This window comes from Lepeophtheirus salmonis, chromosome 13 (genome assembly GCF_016086655.4).
Source record: "Lepeophtheirus salmonis chromosome 13, UVic_Lsal_1.4, whole genome shotgun sequence".
In the NCBI taxonomy this organism is placed as follows: Eukaryota; Metazoa; Arthropoda; class Copepoda; order Siphonostomatoida; family Caligidae; genus Lepeophtheirus; species Lepeophtheirus salmonis.
In genome coordinates, this window is record NC_052143.2 from 9,120,341 (window position 1) to 9,139,073 (window position 18,733).

The 18,733-nt window shown below is 31.1% G+C and overlaps 1 protein-coding gene across 1 annotated transcript; it reads left to right on the plus strand.

Moving 5' to 3' along the window:
• The first annotated feature begins 15,081 nt into the window (after positions 1-15,081).
• LOC121127697 (ras-like protein family member 10B) lies at positions 15,082-18,197 on the plus strand. The gene is made up of 3 exons (XM_071892903.1): positions 15,082-15,134; positions 16,879-17,120; positions 17,185-18,197. The coding sequence occupies exons 1-3, from the start codon at positions 15,131-15,133 to the stop codon at positions 17,362-17,364; spliced, it is 426 nt and encodes a 141-aa protein (XP_071749004.1). The 5' UTR covers positions 15,082-15,130; the 3' UTR covers positions 17,365-18,197.
• The last annotated feature ends 536 nt before the right edge of the window (positions 18,198-18,733 follow it).

Consider the following 18,733-nt stretch of genomic DNA (forward strand, 5'->3'; position numbering starts at 1 on the left):
AAAATGTTTTTTAAATAAAGTATGCGTAGTTTTCCTATAATAACAATAAATATATTCCACATTACTAACAACACTATGTCTTAGTTGCAAAATCCTTGGACCATAACAAATTTTACCTTTTTCATCAAACATATGCAAACTGATATAATATCAGTTTGCATTGTCTAATCTATCTATATAAAAAGAGGTGTAACAATGAAATTTTATTGGTTTTCAATCTAAGAAATTACAATCAAAACAAGGATATAATATCAATGTTGAAGCATGTAACTGGTAGATCTAGTTAGTTTAGACATAAATTTTTTAACACCTGTATAATCACCTCCCACACAACCTATCGTTGAGACACTATAAACAAACATAACTTTGTTTATATTCAGTTCTTTCAATAAAATCGCGCAAAGAATCTTCGCTCCTTTTTCTTTGCTCTGAGACATCAAGAGGGTCTACATAGTTTAAAGTGATTTATAATACCTTCTGTGACAAAAGATTATTTTTATTAATTTGAAACGTACTAATCAAATGAAAAATAAAAACAGTAATGAAAACTAAGAAAAATAAATTGGTCACAAAATATAAGTTACGTAATTATCTTATGCGTCTAATAATCTGGTAGTTGAGAAATTCAGGGCTTAGATCTTTGGAATAATATCAATTTGGATAAGGGACGTCGAAACTCTTTTTTGAGAGGTTACGTGTTAATAGAGGTACTGCAGCCGACGCAAATATAGTGGAAGCTTTTGAGAGATGGTGCTGTAGTGAATAAGGCAATGTGGCTCATCACTTATTTTACACACTACTTCTGACGTTCTTGGTTTACAAATATATTTGATGAAAAAGATCAAATTTGAAGAGTTCTAAAGATCCTATAGAAGACTGTCGTTTTTCATCATTTTCAAGAGAAAAAAAACACCTTTTCTAGGTTTTGTAAAAGATACAGTCAAAATAAAGGTCTTTTTTAAATAATTAAATGCTATTATAAAACTTTAAAGCCAGAATATTCAGAAACCAGACATATGATTGGAAAGCTGTGATTATTTTTATGTTTAGCACCCAGATATAAATTAATCCCGACATGAAAGTCAACGTTCAAAAATGTCCGCCTCCAATGGTTCACTTCTTTTATTTGTGTTCTTAATTCCTGAACTAGAACTAAACTTATCATTTGAAGAAGAATAGATATCAAATAAACTTGAAGCTTATTTTTAGTAGAGAGATGTATATTGTACAGGGTGGGCATTTTAAATCCAGAAGAAGTTTCAATAAATTGGCAACCCTAAGATCTATGTTTCGGAAAGTGTTCTCATCAGATTTAGCTGACAAGACTGTATAAGAAAAAAAATACAAAATCCTTAAGATGTACTCCGAATACGAACACCGTGTGGGCATGAATGTGTGGCTTCGTCCCGTATGCATGCATATGGACGCAAATAACTCCATAGAGAATTATACTAGAGAGACTTAATTTGATGTTAACCGATCCGGTTTCGTATAAATTGGAGCGATTTGTCCAAACCAGATAACTGGAATTGGGTTTCTGTTGAATCCTTGGGGGCTTCCATTCTCTAGGCAGTGGACAACATCTGCAAGGAATTCCCCATCAAAGGATGTGCCAGGTTCCAAGCCAGGTTGGAGGCTGTGGCGGAAACTGCAGGTGGTTGGTTTGAGTATTTAACTTCACTAAGAATGTTTACGTTGCGTCGATTTGGGCCAAAATTGGCAGCGGGAAGAATTTCTTGTCTGGCCTGGTCGAATCCAATTTTGGTTTTATTCTCCAGAAACTGACTCAAATACCAAAAAAACAACACTATAATAGATAATATCCTCAAATTTTATGTGAAAGAAGTATTTCATGTGAGGAGAAACAAATCAGCGGATATCTCATGGCAAAAAAATTGATAAACATAAAATTAAATATAGGGTTTTCCAATTGGAGGTGCTATTTTGAATAGCCCGCTATTTAGTAGATGTCCCTTTTGAAGCTTTAATTTTTTACATTTGACAGGTACAAACTACGCCATTAATAAAAATGGAGCGGATACACGCTTCAACAACGCATTGAAATTACTAAAATTTACTATAAAAATGATATTATCTGATTAGGCCCATTTCCTCCTCGATGGCTATGTCAACAAGCCTAACTGTCGTATCTTGGGCTAAGAAACCCCAAGATTTATTGATGAAAAGCCTCTCTATTCCTAATATTTAACTGTTTGGTGTAGTTTATGGTCCGGCGGGGTAATTAGACCTTACTTTATTCGAAAATGAGGCTGGAGCAACCATTTCCGTGAATTGATTGCGGTATCTAGAGATGGTAAATAGTTTTTTATGGCCGGAATTAGATGGTATTGATCTGTACAACTTTACTTTCAACAAAATGGCGCGGCTTTTATTCAATATATGAGCTATATGTTTTGTTGTTCAGCTCCGGCTGCTTATTCACAGTAGCATCAGTGGTGAAAAAAACTTTATCAGTAAAGAACAAAACTTTACCAGGTTTCTTGTTGGCCTTGAGAAAATTTTTATAATCTTGTTCGCTCTTTCCTTCCGTCTCAGATTGCTCCGTTCAGAGATAAGATATCTTGAGGTCCTCCTTTGTGATTTCCACCAATACACTACTACCTGATTGAAATTAATAAAATGATGTGTACCACTAGATAAGAGCTTATGAGGCTTTCTATTCGAATGTCTCTGTTATTAGGCTTATAGAATAATTCTATGTACATCAAACATCAATGAAAAAAAAACATCAATTTGAAGGACATCAAAAAAACCAAAAAAAAAATTATTTTATTATATGAATGTTCAATAGAAATGGAAAAAAAGTGGAGACAGAAATATATGTATTTATCACTACGAGAAGATTCGTTCTCTGTGTAAGGTAAAGTAATTTACTTCAGAAAATAATATAATATATTCCACATTTTTTCATTATTATAAACAAGTATGTGCAAAATGTCAAGGGGATATTTTGAACCTTCTACTTTATTTTTTATTACTATAAAAAAAGTTTATGAACAAACAGAGTTTAAACACACAGGTATTTAATTTAAAAATTATTCATAGTTATATAATGACACTATATTTGTATTTGAGTGTTGTTACATTGTTACAATTAAAATTCATTTATCAATTTTTTTTTTTTACATATCATAATCTAGTTCCCTTCTTATTTTTGCATGAGCCTTGTTAAAATTGAGTAATTCACTCATATTATATACAATTACATATAGTTGAATAAAATACTAGTTGAGCTAAACACCTGGGAGATTGTGTTCATTTTAACATATTTTTTTATACAACTTTATTAATAAATACTCCCGCTTCTTTTCTTTGTTAATATGACGGCCATGGCTTATGTTATTTATTTCAAAAATAACATTATAACATCCAGACAAAGTTTGCTAGATTAATATTGATGAATTGTGGTATTTAGATCACAAAAGATGTCCCCACGTACTTTTATTCTTGGAGTTCAGTCTGGAAATCCTAAGCTAGCCTGAGACTGTTATTATTTTTATGGGACCAAACTAATTGAGTTCTTTGAAGAAGTTTGGTACAGACTGATCAGATAGAAAAATTCGATCAACATCGTGCCAACAAAAAAAAAAATCGGTCTAGATAGGTATAACATAAATTTTTATAGTTTACTTGAGGGGAAAGCGTATAGTGGGCTTAAATCTCTTTAAAACACAATATGCAATGACAATGCAAATGTATTGTTTGTATATTTAACAAACCGATGAAAAGACCATCAAAATGAGAAAAAACTAAAAAAAAAAAATCATATAAGGATTTTTTTTTTTTTGGTTTTTTAAATTCAATTGAAAATCTTGAGAACAAACAAAAAATATACAATTAAATTGATACTCTGTAGCTTGGTCTTTAGCCTAGATATCTACCATAAGTGTTCTATTACATTCGTTTTTCGAGTTTTGGGGATATATTTATTCAAATACTTTTCAACTTGCCTATTCAAATTTCATATTATTATGTAGATTTATTTCTGTGTCGATCCCAGACGTCGATTCACATCAATGACTCTCAATATTAATATTAAGATCTGGATTTTCTTATTTGAATTTCCTTTAGTTTGAAAGGTGTTGATGTTGGTATAATGTTCATTAGATCTGAGTCCTGTAGTTGACGTCTAATTCCATGTAACTTCCTCCTGTGGATGAAAATTGGCATCCAATATCTCAATATAATCTTTTGTTTTCATGATGCTGTGTGTATGGCCCAATACACCAATGTATCTTGATGGAAAAAATCATTATACTAAGAATGATACTACCTTTACCAAGTTTTCCGGTTGGAGCAGTATTCTTTAACCATATTTTAAACAGGGAAATAATAACAAAACCCAAAAAATTTATAAATCCATCAACTATTTAACTGGAGCACTCCTCCTTAAATTTTGTCAATGTTTAAAGCAGTTCTTGCTGCATGATTTCCTCTATACTTATTTATGTATACATTGAAAAAAAAGAAACAGTTTTTTTTACCCAAATATAAGAATAAATAATTTGAACACTTGTTCTAAGCAAATATAGAGTAAACTAGGAATTAAAATAAGCTGAAAATATCCATATTAATAAATTAAAGTGTGAATGTGTGTTGTGTATGTTGTCCGCACAGTTATTTTTGAGCCTACATATCTTAGCACTTTGTAGGCACATGATCTAAGAAATAACAATGCAATCAAGCGCTTCATTAAAAAAAAAAAGTATATATGTTGTGTAAATGTAGAAATAAATAAAATCTTGCAGGCGTTTAGATCAACTCATATTTTATTTAACTCATTACTGTATAGAGTTAAATAAAATATAAGTTGAGGAATCTTCATCTTTTTTTTTTCTTTTTTCAACAAGCGTATCTAGAGCTCAAGCTCATATTAAGAAAAAAAAGAAAATATGAATGAAATATAGAGCACTCTATAGACTAAAGTACGCCCTCGCTCATCCCGTCAAAGTAAAAATAATTTTCAATCTGTTATTATTATCATATGTGTTGCGATAACATGAAATCAAGCTTGGATACTTTTTCTCAATATTGCGACAGTAAGATAAATGTATCCGTTGATATTAATAATTTATATTAATTCAAAAAAGTGATAAACTCCGTAGGGGCTGCGTTTTTTAAGGATAACTAAACCTGACAAAATCGGTTATTTGGTAACCCTGATCCTGAAACCTCATGACGTGAAAATTATTAATAAAGAAGAGTGTATAAGTATTCATGTTGGGAGAATAAGGAAAAGAAGAAAGGATTTAGCTGGTTCTTAATAAGCCTCACCAATTGAAATGGATTATATTGATGATATCAAAATTCGATTTAAAGATCAAACACCGCACGATGAAATTGACTGAACTTGTAAATAATATGTTCATCTAAAAATAAAAATAAATATAACTCATACAGTTTTTCAGCGGTTTAATATTGTATTTGACTCTTAAAAAGATCCTCTTCGTTTTTTTATTCAAGTAAAAAACTTAAAATGCGTTTTTCTCTGTTTCAACAAAAAAATCCCAGCCTTATTTTATGGAATCGCCACACATATTTCTTGTATCATCTTAAAAAATTACTTATATTTAATTGTCAGTCTTTTTATATATATATATATGATTCATTAGACTTTAAATTTTAATTTCTCTTAATTTGAAATCTATTAGGTACTTGTTGAAATTAATATTGAATTATGAATTTTAAATCCAAAATATTATTTTTTGTGTCGTGTCAATCCTTACATGTTCGGTCCAGTCAAGTCAAGTCTGAAGATAGGTCCTATAAGTTCTTGGGATCGGTCTTTAAGACTGTCAGTCCTTCCAAATAAAAGTACATAAACAAATTAAAATAGAAAAAATAAGGTTCTTATCAAGTGCAAAACTTTATAAGTTTTAGGGATGATATGAAGGTCTGAACTGCGCAGGTTCTTCGATAAGGACTGACACAACACGCATAACTTTACGTTATGTATTAAGTGGAACTTAGTATAGCTCGTTGCCAATATAGGAACAAATAGAGAGCCGTGAAGGAGTAAGTAGAATTAGAGTTTATTCTCGAGACAAAAGGAATTCCGTACTAAACGATAAAATGATTACGTTCATATAAAAAGGGATAATAGAACATTTATAAAAACTCAAAAATGAAAAACCGGGATAATCATCCCATGCATCTTACCAGGAAAACATAAATAAGATACATGTCACTTTACAATAATAGTCTTAATCATTAATTAAGTGCACCGATTGCCTCCTTCTAATTAGATATTGAGGCTAAAGTTTTGTTCTAATTATGTTACTCTGGATAATAGATGTTATTCATGAGGAATAATATGTATACTCAGGAAAACTAAATTAATTAAATATACGTAATATATCAACGAATAATAATTAAAAACACATATAATATGTTTATAAATATTTATGATGACAGAAGATAATTATAAATCCCAAACATTTTTAGCGTTCGAGTTTTATCGTTGTCGGCAGGCTGAGCAGTGTGTATCTATTTTATGAAACTGTTATCATCATTCTATAGTGTAAGCAGGAGTGTTGCGTGTGGATTCATGAATGGCTGAGTGTAACACTGGAGTCCAAGTAATTCATATCTATGTGCTTCCTTAGTAGGTATTGGAACCGGTGTTTAATTTCTCCTCTCATAGTTTATCGCAGCTAATATAATAAAACAGCATGGCAAATTAGCTGCTCTCCTCTAAAACATGCATTAAATTGTTGGGGTGTTTTTTACATACCGAAAATGTTAAGGATTAACAACCCACTAAATCTATATTGATAAATCCAAGTTAGTCGGTCTATGGACGACACATTTTTAACAACGAGTGTTTATAGCTATAGCTCACTGCGTCACATTAAAAAAGGAGAGAGAAAAAATAAAGAGTGTGAATTTAGTTGAGATGTATCAACGGGCGTGAATACCAGATATGACACTCGCACGTCATATTAAATAAGAAAAGAAAAGTGGAGTACAAATATTTAGGGGTGTAAATCTTAAGCATTTCTTAGATTTTTATTTTTTGTTGTTGTTGATGTAAACCTACGCAATTATTATTATATTAGTGTAATTATTAATATTTCATTCGTCAGGAGAGGAAATCAAAATGTTTGAGTATCTGCTGTGCTTAGGAAAAATGGAAAGTAACACTGATGGTTTGTTGGAGAGTATTCTTCTATATCAATAAAGGAAATTTATACTATTATATAGAAGTTTGTCTGTTTGTCGACGTCTAATAGCTCTGAGTAATGCCGAGTACTACCGATAGTAGATATATATATATATATGAAGGACCTCTTAGAGTTCTTCTAGTTTATACTAATAATATGTCTCATAGAATGACTCTAATAAAGATTAGTTGAAGTAAGATACCAACCTGTGGAGACTTCTTTAGTGGTGACCTCAACATTAGAACACAATGCCGATTACTAGGTCAAAGGAACTTCCTTCAAAGCTCTCTACTGTGTAAGAGGCAAAATCTCCAAATCTTCCAACGCAGCCCGTCCCAGATGTACCAGTGTCGGTACAATCTCGAATAACTGAGGGAAACCTTCCTAAGTTAGATGAAGAGGACGTAGAAAACTGGTCGCTGCAGTGTATTCAATCTTCAGTACATACGGGATTGCAGAGAACGAAGATACCTTTCTAAACCCTGCCATATCCGCAGAAACTTTTCGCCAGAAGGTTTAGGGGGTTCTCACGAAGAGATCAAGGATATCTTTATTAAGAAGTACAGCACTTCTCTCCAAAATCGAATTCAGAGTGTCCTGGATCTTCTAAAGGACGAATTTCTTTCCCCGAGTAAGGTGATGGTGAAGGTTTGCCGACTCCTCGACCTGGCATTCGTACCTGGCTTGAGAAACTCCTTATGCAGGGAGATGGTGATACGATCCATCCCGGACTCACACAAACTCACGGATTAGACCCAGGCAAACATGACGTCCAAGGAATTTGTGAAGGTTTTACCTAAAAAATCGGTACTTAAGGCTTTTATAAAGACTAAGGTACTATCCTACTATATTATTGGATATAGTTCTTGACGGGAAGAACTACTCCTGGATTTATTCTGTAATAGACAAGGCTTCTCCAATTTTAAGAGAGTTGATTCTTACGACTTCTTGATTTAAGCATTGACGTCAGACGTGTCTTCCTCTTCAAAACACCGGCGTGCCTCTGGAAATATTTTATATAAATCTTATTGGAGTCTTGGCTGCAAGGATGGAACAGGAGGGCGATTCGTGGTTTAAGGGGATTCCGTTTGTGCTCATGAGGATTAGGGCATACATCCCATCTTTCAAAGGAGCCTCATTTTCGCCAATGCACCATTTGTTGGGATCAGCTCCCCACTTACCGATGTCTTTGGCCGATTCCTCTGATGCTCCAAAGGACAGGGACCTTTTCAATAAAGTGAGAAATATGAAGCAAATTCTTTCGAGAATTATTTCTCAACCTTCAATCCGAGTCCAGACTTCACTAGATGTCCTCAAAAGGGCGAGTCATGTTTTTATTAAAAACAGGCTGATCTTTGTCTCATACGTGCCTTAGCCCACTCAAGGTATATTCTAAATCCGACAGGAATTTCAAGATATACCTGGGTCATCGGTGCGACATTGTATCGGTCAATTTTTGAAGCCTGCTTTTGGTGTTCAGGACATTCTCCTCCCTGCTTTAAAAAGCTTATATTAGATCCTCCACCAAGGATTTAATCATTCATTTTACGCTTTGATTTCAATTTTCTTATTTTATGCATTTATTTCAATTTTCTTATTTTACGCTTTTATTTGAATGCTCTCATTTATCAATGTTTTATTTTTGTTTGCATGTTCTCATTTATTAATGCTTTTAATTGATTGGTTGATTTTAGCTTGGTGTAGAATCTAGGGGGAACACTGAAGGACCTCTTAGAGCTCTTCTTGTTTATACTAAAAATATGAAGGAGTTTGACTTCTTTAGATGATATTAATTATTCAACATAGTACCTTGTATTTTTTTTCTTGTTTTTTTTTTAAACAATTGAGAAAATAACACACGTTCCTCCGAGACATTTTAATACATGAGCCATTAACAAACAATTAAAAAACGAATTCGTTTTTGTTAAAAATAAACCCATAAAAGAGTATCTTTCTCCAACTTTCTTGGGGCCGTTTAAGGTGATTGAGAGGCACGATTGTTACTATAAATTGGACTTTGGATCAAGAACTGAGAATGTCTCAATGGATAGACTTTGTCCGGCATTTGGAGTTCCAAACATCCTTCTAGCGTCTCCGACTACAAGATGCACAAGATTTATAACTTTATATATTTGTTTATTTATTATTTTTTTATGATGCATTTTATTGTGTATTACTAACTAAGCGATCTCTTTACTCACTCCGTCGTTTAGGGGGAGAAGTGTTGGAGTTTGACTTGTTAATATGATATTAATTATTCATGATAGTACCTTTTATTCTTTTTTTTTTCGTATATAGGAATGATCCTTTTTACTCAGTTAAAATACAGATATTTAAATCTTAACAAATATGTCTCATAGAAGGACTCTAATAAAGATAAGTTGAGTTAAGATAACCAACCAATGTAAACTTCTTGAAATGAGCCATTCCTTTGGATAGTTTCTTGACAAAAACAAATTTGACTAAAATTATCCATGAAGCATTGTTGACAATAGACCAGATGATAAATCAAATTATAATATACATTGTACAACCTGCATGTAATAAATGAGATGATGCTTATTAAATGAAGAATTTGCAGCACTTGTTATAAGAATTTATAATATCACAATTAAAATTCCTTTAGTTATATATCAATATACATATTAATCACGTCATTTTAGACTTTTTTTATGTAAAGTACTAATTTATTGGACTGCTTGCCATATTAGATATTCCAAGAATCCACGGTTATTTCACTCATAAATATAAATATAAAATAAAAAGACAATATTTTAATAGGGCATTAATTAATGGTTGTTCATTAAAATGACCAATGTTTTATATTAATAAGACAGTATAAAAACTCCAAATTCCAAACAATCTACATATACAAAATCTCAACTTGTATGCAACATAATCATTGAATATGTACCTATAACAACAAAAGTAAAATATGGTGGTAATGTGTAATGGAGAAAGATAATGAAAAGTTCCCACACAAAACAAAAAGTTAGTAAATCTAATCCAAATTAACTGTTACAAAACTTTTTTACCCTTATTTTCTCTTACATAAAACTTTATAATACCATAAACATGGTTCACTTCATGCATAAACAAATACTACATTAAAAACCCTCAGATAACCTTTTTAAATGTCCAAAAAACCTTTTAAGAATCTTCAAAAACTTTTTCAAGAATGTTTAAAATCTTTAAGGATGGTTAAAAACACGTTTTTAAGAACCTTTATTAAATCAGCTGCAAGCAGCATTGAGAGGAAGAAAATCATAATAAAGGCTACTCTCTAGATAGCAAGGACATATACAGCGTGCGGCAGTTCTTTAACAACGCACTTTGAGCAAATTTGACAGCTTTGTATACGTAAGTACGATGTTTTTTGTTGTTTTTGATGGATAGACAGAAGTGTTTGGTCTCAGGCTAAAAAATGCCATCGATCAACAAAGAATTTATTCCACAATTGTGGAAAAAGCAGAGTGTCCTTGTTTCGATCCTTGTCAGACAAGACAATGTTGAGATTCTTACAACTGGAGAGGAAAGAAGGAACTGGAAGAGTCTGGGGATGATTATGAACCAACAACAAAGCGTGCTGGTCACAAGATGGTTGTCAGGGTTTTTGTTTTGTTTTTTTACTTTGTTGGACCAACCCAGTGTTTGTTCTCCAAGCTGACTTGATTTCAACTTCATAAATTTCCTTGTGTGGGTCGACACACCAACAGATCATCCTGCAACACTAAATCAAAGTTGATGTCCAAGATCTGGCAGGAATTTTGGAATCAGCCATCAAGACCTGCTTCCGTTTACGAAGTCGAGCTGAGGCTGTTAGTGGCGCCAAAGCCAAATATTGAATAATTATAATTTTTTTCTTTCATCTTTTATTGATCAATGGTTTTTAACAAATATAATGATTAATAAATTAAGAGAAAATCTATGCAAAAAACAAAAACAAAAAAACTCGGAAGTCGATCCTCAACTCTTCTCCTCTTCCAACAAGGACTTACACTTGCAACTCGAGAGTAAACCCTCATTGTTGCTTTCTGTTTTTCATGAGCATAATCACTAGTTATTACCTTTTAATTAGATGTTACCTTCTCATGAGCTAAATATTATTTTAGGAACAAAAAAGTATGTTGAGATTGCCAAGTAGAAAAAGCACATCTCGACATAATAATTGTAATAAATTACCATCCAGCGGTGGTATCATAAAATATATTAGATTCCAAGCCTGTTAAAATGAATATGTGCTTTATGTTAAAATCACCGCTCATAATTGTTGACCCGTCTGTTATTATGCTTCAAATATGACTCACAAATTCCAAATCATCAAAATTAGAGCCTAATTTCAATGATTCGGAGTTTTTGAAGCTATGCCTATAAAATCAAAAGTGAACTCAAAAATTTCGCATTCAAGGACCTGCTAAGATTTTTGTCTGAACATAGATATATGAGGCAAATACGCTTAATTATATAAACTATAAGGAGTATTATTTTACCATAAAATTTAGAAGATTAAATGTTATAAATTGTCTAAAAAATAAATAAAAAGGAACTGACATAATATGAAAGCCAGATCTAAAGTGGGAAGAATCTTCAATTATTAAATTGTATGTGCATATTGAAGTGGTGGTTACCATTTTAATATTAATGGGTAATTGGTGTACCTTCTGGATGAGTTAATAATAACTATTTTATCACTTAAGTTATTAAAGAGAGATCAAAATATTTATCACCCAAACTATGTAGTATTGAGGGTTTTTCATAAAATAATTCGTTAATTGAAGATAATTGTTTATTTAAGGGGTTTAGCGTAATAATAGCTTTTTGTTTATTTTTTATTTTATCGTTAATAAAATTTGTCATTCAAAACGAGTATTATTTGAATAATGATATGATGTTGAACTTTACCGCTTTTGATTTCCCTATTAGAAACATTTTTTTTAAAATATGGATTAGGACAATTTATTTAATGCCTAAATTTCTGTCGTTCTTTTAAAACAATTTAAATTCAAAATTGATTTTTTTCAACTTTATAGCAACTTAGTCAAAAAAAATGTACATTAGATATAAATAAATTTTGAAATCTGTTTTTCACAAAAAATTTACAGTTTTGCACTCATAATTTTAAACAGGTCCAAATATTAATGTATACTTTTCTTTAAAAAAATGGATTCGAGGATATTTATTGACTTTCCTCTCCCTCTAGTTTTGAAACATTTTCCAATCATTTAAATCTATTATATGTTATGTCTGTATTTGTGTTATCTAGCTATGTCATGTAATTCTTATCAGATATTAAAAGGAGTACCCGGCATTGAACAAAGGTATTTGGGGTGTACAAACAAACAAATTTTGTTTTACTAATACAAAAGATAACTCCCAAAAATTATCCGTCACTTTCGTTTTTCATGAGCACACTCACACGTACTTACTCAATACTTGGATGTTCTCTCTCCAAAAATGAATGAATAATCATAACAGCGTGACAAAATAAAAAATAAACACTTTTGAAGTACAATGGAATGTTTTGGAATACAATGACAAAGCTGGATCTGACAAGGTCGCTTGGGTCTGCTAAAAGCTTCGGGAGCCGTGTGGCTGAGGTTATCACGAGAGGTGGATTTCAAAAGGAGTAATAGAAATTTATTAAGTGTAGCCTTCAAATAATAAAATAATTATGCCATTACCCAATTTAGTTATTTTGTTATAAGTCATTAAAGATTTTCCTAATTTATTTGGACCATCCTGTATACTCGTTTATCTTTTCTTTTTAAATATGACGAGCACACATGCTTGACTGTATGGTTATTTCTTAGATCAAGGTTCCGCGCAATCCAAAGATAACCTCATAAATGACTTTATGGAGTATTTACATTCTACATACTGATAAACTTTATTTATTTATATTTTTAAGCTGAGAATGAACATAATTCTAGAAGAAGAACAACAGTCAAAATAATTATCTTTCTTTATATAATGTCTGGAGTTGCAAAAAATATACCTCATTGGTATGTAAAGAACAAGGAGCAGCCTATGAATAGAGCGACATAGTTTATGTTTTCACGCTAGTTTATGTGAGTCTTATCAGATATTTTTACTGTATTTCTTTTATATTTTATTCTTTACTAAGCAAACATTCATAAAAGCTCAACTAAAGCAATTATATTCCTACAAACATAAACACATGACAGCTGTCATATTTCACTCAAGATAATAACGCATTACATTTAATAGCCTCCAATCTAATTAAAATCCTTGTAAATCCCCATTATTTATAGCTCTTATAATTTTGAGAATGAAATGAACAATAAATCATTGATGTGTTTTATGTTGTTTGATATTAATCTTTGAGGATAACATGAAATCAGAAGAAAAAAATTACCTACAATGAATGAACTCCAAGAATTTAGAACATGCTCTTGCAGGTTTCAAGAACAATATATATATATAAATTATATATATACTATGCCCTAACATTTGGGAAGAAAAGTCCCGGGCTCAACACATATGTAGATGGTGCTTTTTTCTATTATTCATTTCATTTTCAGTTAGTATCAACCTTTAAAAGACAGCTCTCAAAGTTTAATAACAGTTTGCTCTTTAACTTGTGAGTTATGGGGCTAAGTGTGACGTTGCTTTTGTTATTTCCAACACAATGAATCCAAAAAAAAATAGAATTTTAATTTAGAATGCTTCTTGATGGGGAAAAATACCGTTCAAGCTAATCAATGTCTCAAAAAGTGTACTCAGGACTCCGCGCCATAAAACAAAGACAAAATTAATAATAATTTTAGAAAAACACCAATTCTGTGGGGGGAAAAATGTGTTTTCTTTGTTTAGCCCAGGATTTTTTTACACCATGAGTAAATATATATCTCGTTGTATTGTATGAATATATTTATTGTAGATCAATAGTAGGGATGGGTATGGGTAATATTGAAATATTGGAGGCGTGTACATAGAACAAGCGCACTGTTTCCATTTGTTTTTGCTACTGGTTTCTTCTGCAATATACATATCCATCATTCATGTTAAGATTTGAATAAAATGTAAACGCTGGCATTTAAAAAGAATTTTGTTTGTTTAATTAGTGAGAGACAAAGACACTGTCCTTTAGACAAAAATAAGAAAAAAACTAAATTATTTGTTGTTTTCTTTTTGGTCAAATAGAGTTGCATTGGTTGGGTATCAGTAGATCTTTTAATACTACAATTAGTCATTCTCACCTATGAAATTTCATAAAATCCATATTTTTTCAAGTTTCTAATGTATATTTCCTTTTCTGGAAGTGACCATGATTCGAACTCAGGTACATTAATGTCAGAGAAAAAACTTTTCAAGAGCATGTTGCTCCCGAAATGTTATTTATTATTTAAAAAAACCAAACATCGTAAATTAAATCTAGATTGATGAATATTTTAGGGTTTTTTTTAAACTTTATTTATTCAAATATATTTACCAAAAACATCCCCCCCCTAACCCTAATTATATCACTGATTAAAACACATTTCCTATATTTATTTTAAATAAAACATGGTAAGCCTAAGTTAAACTAAGATGCATTTAAAAAGAAAAAATCAATTCACATTCAATAGCCGTAATTTAAATACATATATTTATACAATAATATAGATAAAAGACAAAATAATAATATTTGAAAAATTTATTTTACAAGTACATAAATATGTTTCGTCAACATACGAGGCAACCATATTACGTTTATGTAACTCTTCGAGTTTCTCAAGATGCGCCTCACTCTATATTTTTTCTCCTCGAGAATAAACACAAACACACAGGCTTCTCTATTTGAACTTTTTTCTCGGAAATATATTATTGTAGGATTTCTTTTTTTTAGAAGACGAATTTTTTACTTATGTCTAGTTTATCTGAGTCAGTTTTGCGAAGGATATTAGGGACGGAAGAGGGTTTTTATATACAAACATAGATACACAATGGGTAAGTTATATCATTGTATTTTTATATAATCTCTTGCCAGGTATATCTAACCCTGAGAACCCATAATTTAACCAAATTATAACTTCATATACTCGAACAGTGGAGTTTATAAGTATTTTGATCCCTTCCTCATAGATAAAGATTTTATATGGGATAACAGGTCCGGAAAGGGTCTAGACAACTTTAAGACCATAATGGGCTCATCATGCAGAGCGTTTGTGCTTTGGCCGTATATTTTGGTCATTGTCGTACAGAAAGACTCATTAAACAACCCATTTTTAGAGCCCTGCCCTTTCATACATGGATACCTTATTACGATCACATCCCCCGTGATTGTAATTATATTTGCAATGCATATTTAAAAATAATAATTATTTAATAGTGTTGTAGATTTATCATTTAAAAAAAATAGACAGTTACTTTAAAAGTAGACTAAATTGAATGACATCTTTTTTTAGTAACTTTCACTCAGGCACTAATATACAATAAAAAATAACTCAAAGACTCTGAGTTCTTTGCGCCAGGATTAAATTGTGACTTTCTTCTTTTGAACAGAGAATTATTTTCGTTATTTTCTAAAATAAGATATTCATAAGCCATAAAAGACTTAAGTCATATATTTATTATTTTTACTCCTTTCCAAGCGATTTTTCTTATTTCAGAGCAAGATACCGAAATATATTAAGTATTTTTAAATTTTGGGAATTGCTTTTAATATTTTATATACATGTTTTTCCTTTCTTTGGTTTTTTTTTACAAGTAGAGAAAAATATTATATATAGAGTTAAAAAAAAAAGAAGATTAAGCCATTAAACCCCAGGAATAAAAAAGTAACAGAGTTTGATACTAAGTGAAAATCAGAAATATCAATCGCTCACACATTATAAATTTAAATTAAATAAATAGGACAATATTCTGTTTAGTACAAATTAAATCAATGTGGAGTTTTTCATTTAGAAAAAAGTTGAATAAAATTTACATCTTGAATTTTAATAGGTTTAAAGTTGTAAACTCGCATCATTGTCAGTTATGGGATTTCTGTACAGAAACATGGCTGTATTAATTTCTCCTCGCTCTAGTACTCTAGACCTAGTTATTTTGTTATGGGGGGGATGGGGAGAAGGAGGAGGCTTGAGTTTTAGTTTTTTTTAAACAAAGATCCAAAAATTAAATTTTTTTGAAAAAATTTCAGTAATCTTATATTTATTCACAAAAAATTACAGAAATCTTATAGTTATTTCTAAAAAAATTCTAATATTCATAGAAAATTAAATTTTTTGGGAACAAAATTTCGTAAATGAAAATAATTAATAACTAAGGTAATACAATACTTTTTTCTTACCGTAGTCTGCATTCCTCATACTGATCCAGGGCTTGAAATAATGAATATAAATCTTACCTTATATATTATACTACAATTTATAGCTACTTAGTCTTTTATTTTTATCAATGATAAACAGGTATATTTAATTATAATTATGTAGAATATTCGATTTATGTAAAGTTTGGAGGAAATAAATATTTTGAAATTTGTCAAATAAGGTAAGTAATACGTACCTTTATAATGTATATATGTCAGTGGGGACCTTCAGGAAGGAGGGTAATACCAATGATATTATTTCGAGGGGTATCATTTTCTATGGGTAATAAAAATTCTACAAGATAAATTTTTATTTAAAATTTAATAAAATTCATCCTTCATTACAAAACTATGAATTACATCACACTTTATATATTTTTTCAGATCTCCCATTAGAAAAAGTTAATCCGAATATAAATGATCCCTTTCAAAAAGGATGGAGTTCAACAAATTTAGGAAAGGATTTGCGAGTCTCTAACCCTTCTGATATTCATACTCCCGCTTCGAAAGCCTTTCTAAACGGAGTAACAAATATGGAAGATCCAACATATAGCCCAGATGGTTCAAATCTAGTTAAATTAGTTTTATTAGGGGCTCCAGGTGTCGGAAAGACCTCAATCATACAAGTAAAGAAAATCGTATATCAAAGAGAAAAATATATGTATGTATTTTTTGACTATTTTCTTACAGCAATTTGTTTGGGGGACGTTTGAGCCAGCGTATTTACCTACAGAACGTAAAGAGACCTACTACCCCTCTGTGATTTTAAATGATCATAATTACGAGTTAAAAATAGTGGATATTCCAGATTTACCTTTCTTCCCCGTCAATTCTTTCTACAATCTATCAGATCTTCAAAGAAAAAAATAGAGCTTCGCATTGATAGTTTATGAAGGAAAGATATATAATAATTAATTTATATATTTATTATCTGAACGGTACTTCAGTAGTTGTAACTTTAAACTCGCAAGATATTAGTCAAAACTATTTCTGATTAATCTTTTCTTCATAAACCACACACATGAATAATATTATTCAAACTACAGGCTATGGACTGCGCGATGCAACAGCCTACATACTTGTCTTTGATCTTTCTCACCCAGAGAGCTTTGAATATATATGCGGACTGTATTCACAGATAAGTGAATCACGGGATGTCGAAAAAATCCCGATCATCGTCATTGGCAATAAAGCAGATAAAGTCGAAACGTCTTTGAAATTGTGGAACAATTTCAAAAAGAACCATCACCATCATCACTCTTGTCTCAGTGAGGATGGAGAAATCTATCCGCATGACCAACAATCCGGCCATGAATGCCACCACCATTATTCACAAAGTTCATCGGCCTCAACAAAAACTAAAGTACATAAATTTGCAAAATCTGGATCGAATTCATCGCCTTGCTCCACAAAAAGCAGCTTCAAGCACAAACGTCACGCTCTATGTGAAACAAATGCATTCATTAATAGTGAAATTGCGGAGCAAGTCATAAGAGTATGGAAAGCCACATATAAAGAGTGTGCAGCCATAGACACAGAGTCGATTAACGATTTGTTTAAGACTGTCATGGAGCTAGTGATTAAGTCAGAGTTTGAAAACGAGTCTAAAGGTTCCAAAAAATGTGTCATTCTATAGTATTATGTCTTGAATGTGTATTTATAACTACTAACTTCTTAATAAATATTAGAGTTACGGTCCTTCATTTAAAAATTAATTTTATTAATGACTCATTTCCCGTATTCTTTTCTTATATATAATTTCAATATTGACAAAAAAAAGAAAGTAATAACTCTCTTTATTTTTTCTTCATTACATCCGACCTTAAAAAATCCAATCAAACCCCGTTTTGGGACCCTTTTCTTAAATAACTGGAAAAAAGGGAAATAAATTACCTTGTAAGGAAGACTGTAAGAGCTTCAGAGTTTTCAAAAATTCCTTACTATCCTCAATAGAAAAATGACTTTTTAAAAAATACTTTCCGGTACTCTAGAAGTAAGGGTGAAATTGTTTTACGGAGATAAACGCAAATGTGGCTTTTCTAGGTGCAAGGGCGAGACGAGGGATAATTTCTCTATGCTGGCGAGATGCCTTGTCCGATATATAAGTCCATTCACAAACTCTTAAAAGATAATTTTGTTTTTTATAACTTGAAGAAAGATGATTTCTTCCATTTTACTTTGGGAAAAATGAAAAGAATCTTAAGGCAGCTATTTTGAGTGCTCATCATTTTTTGTATTC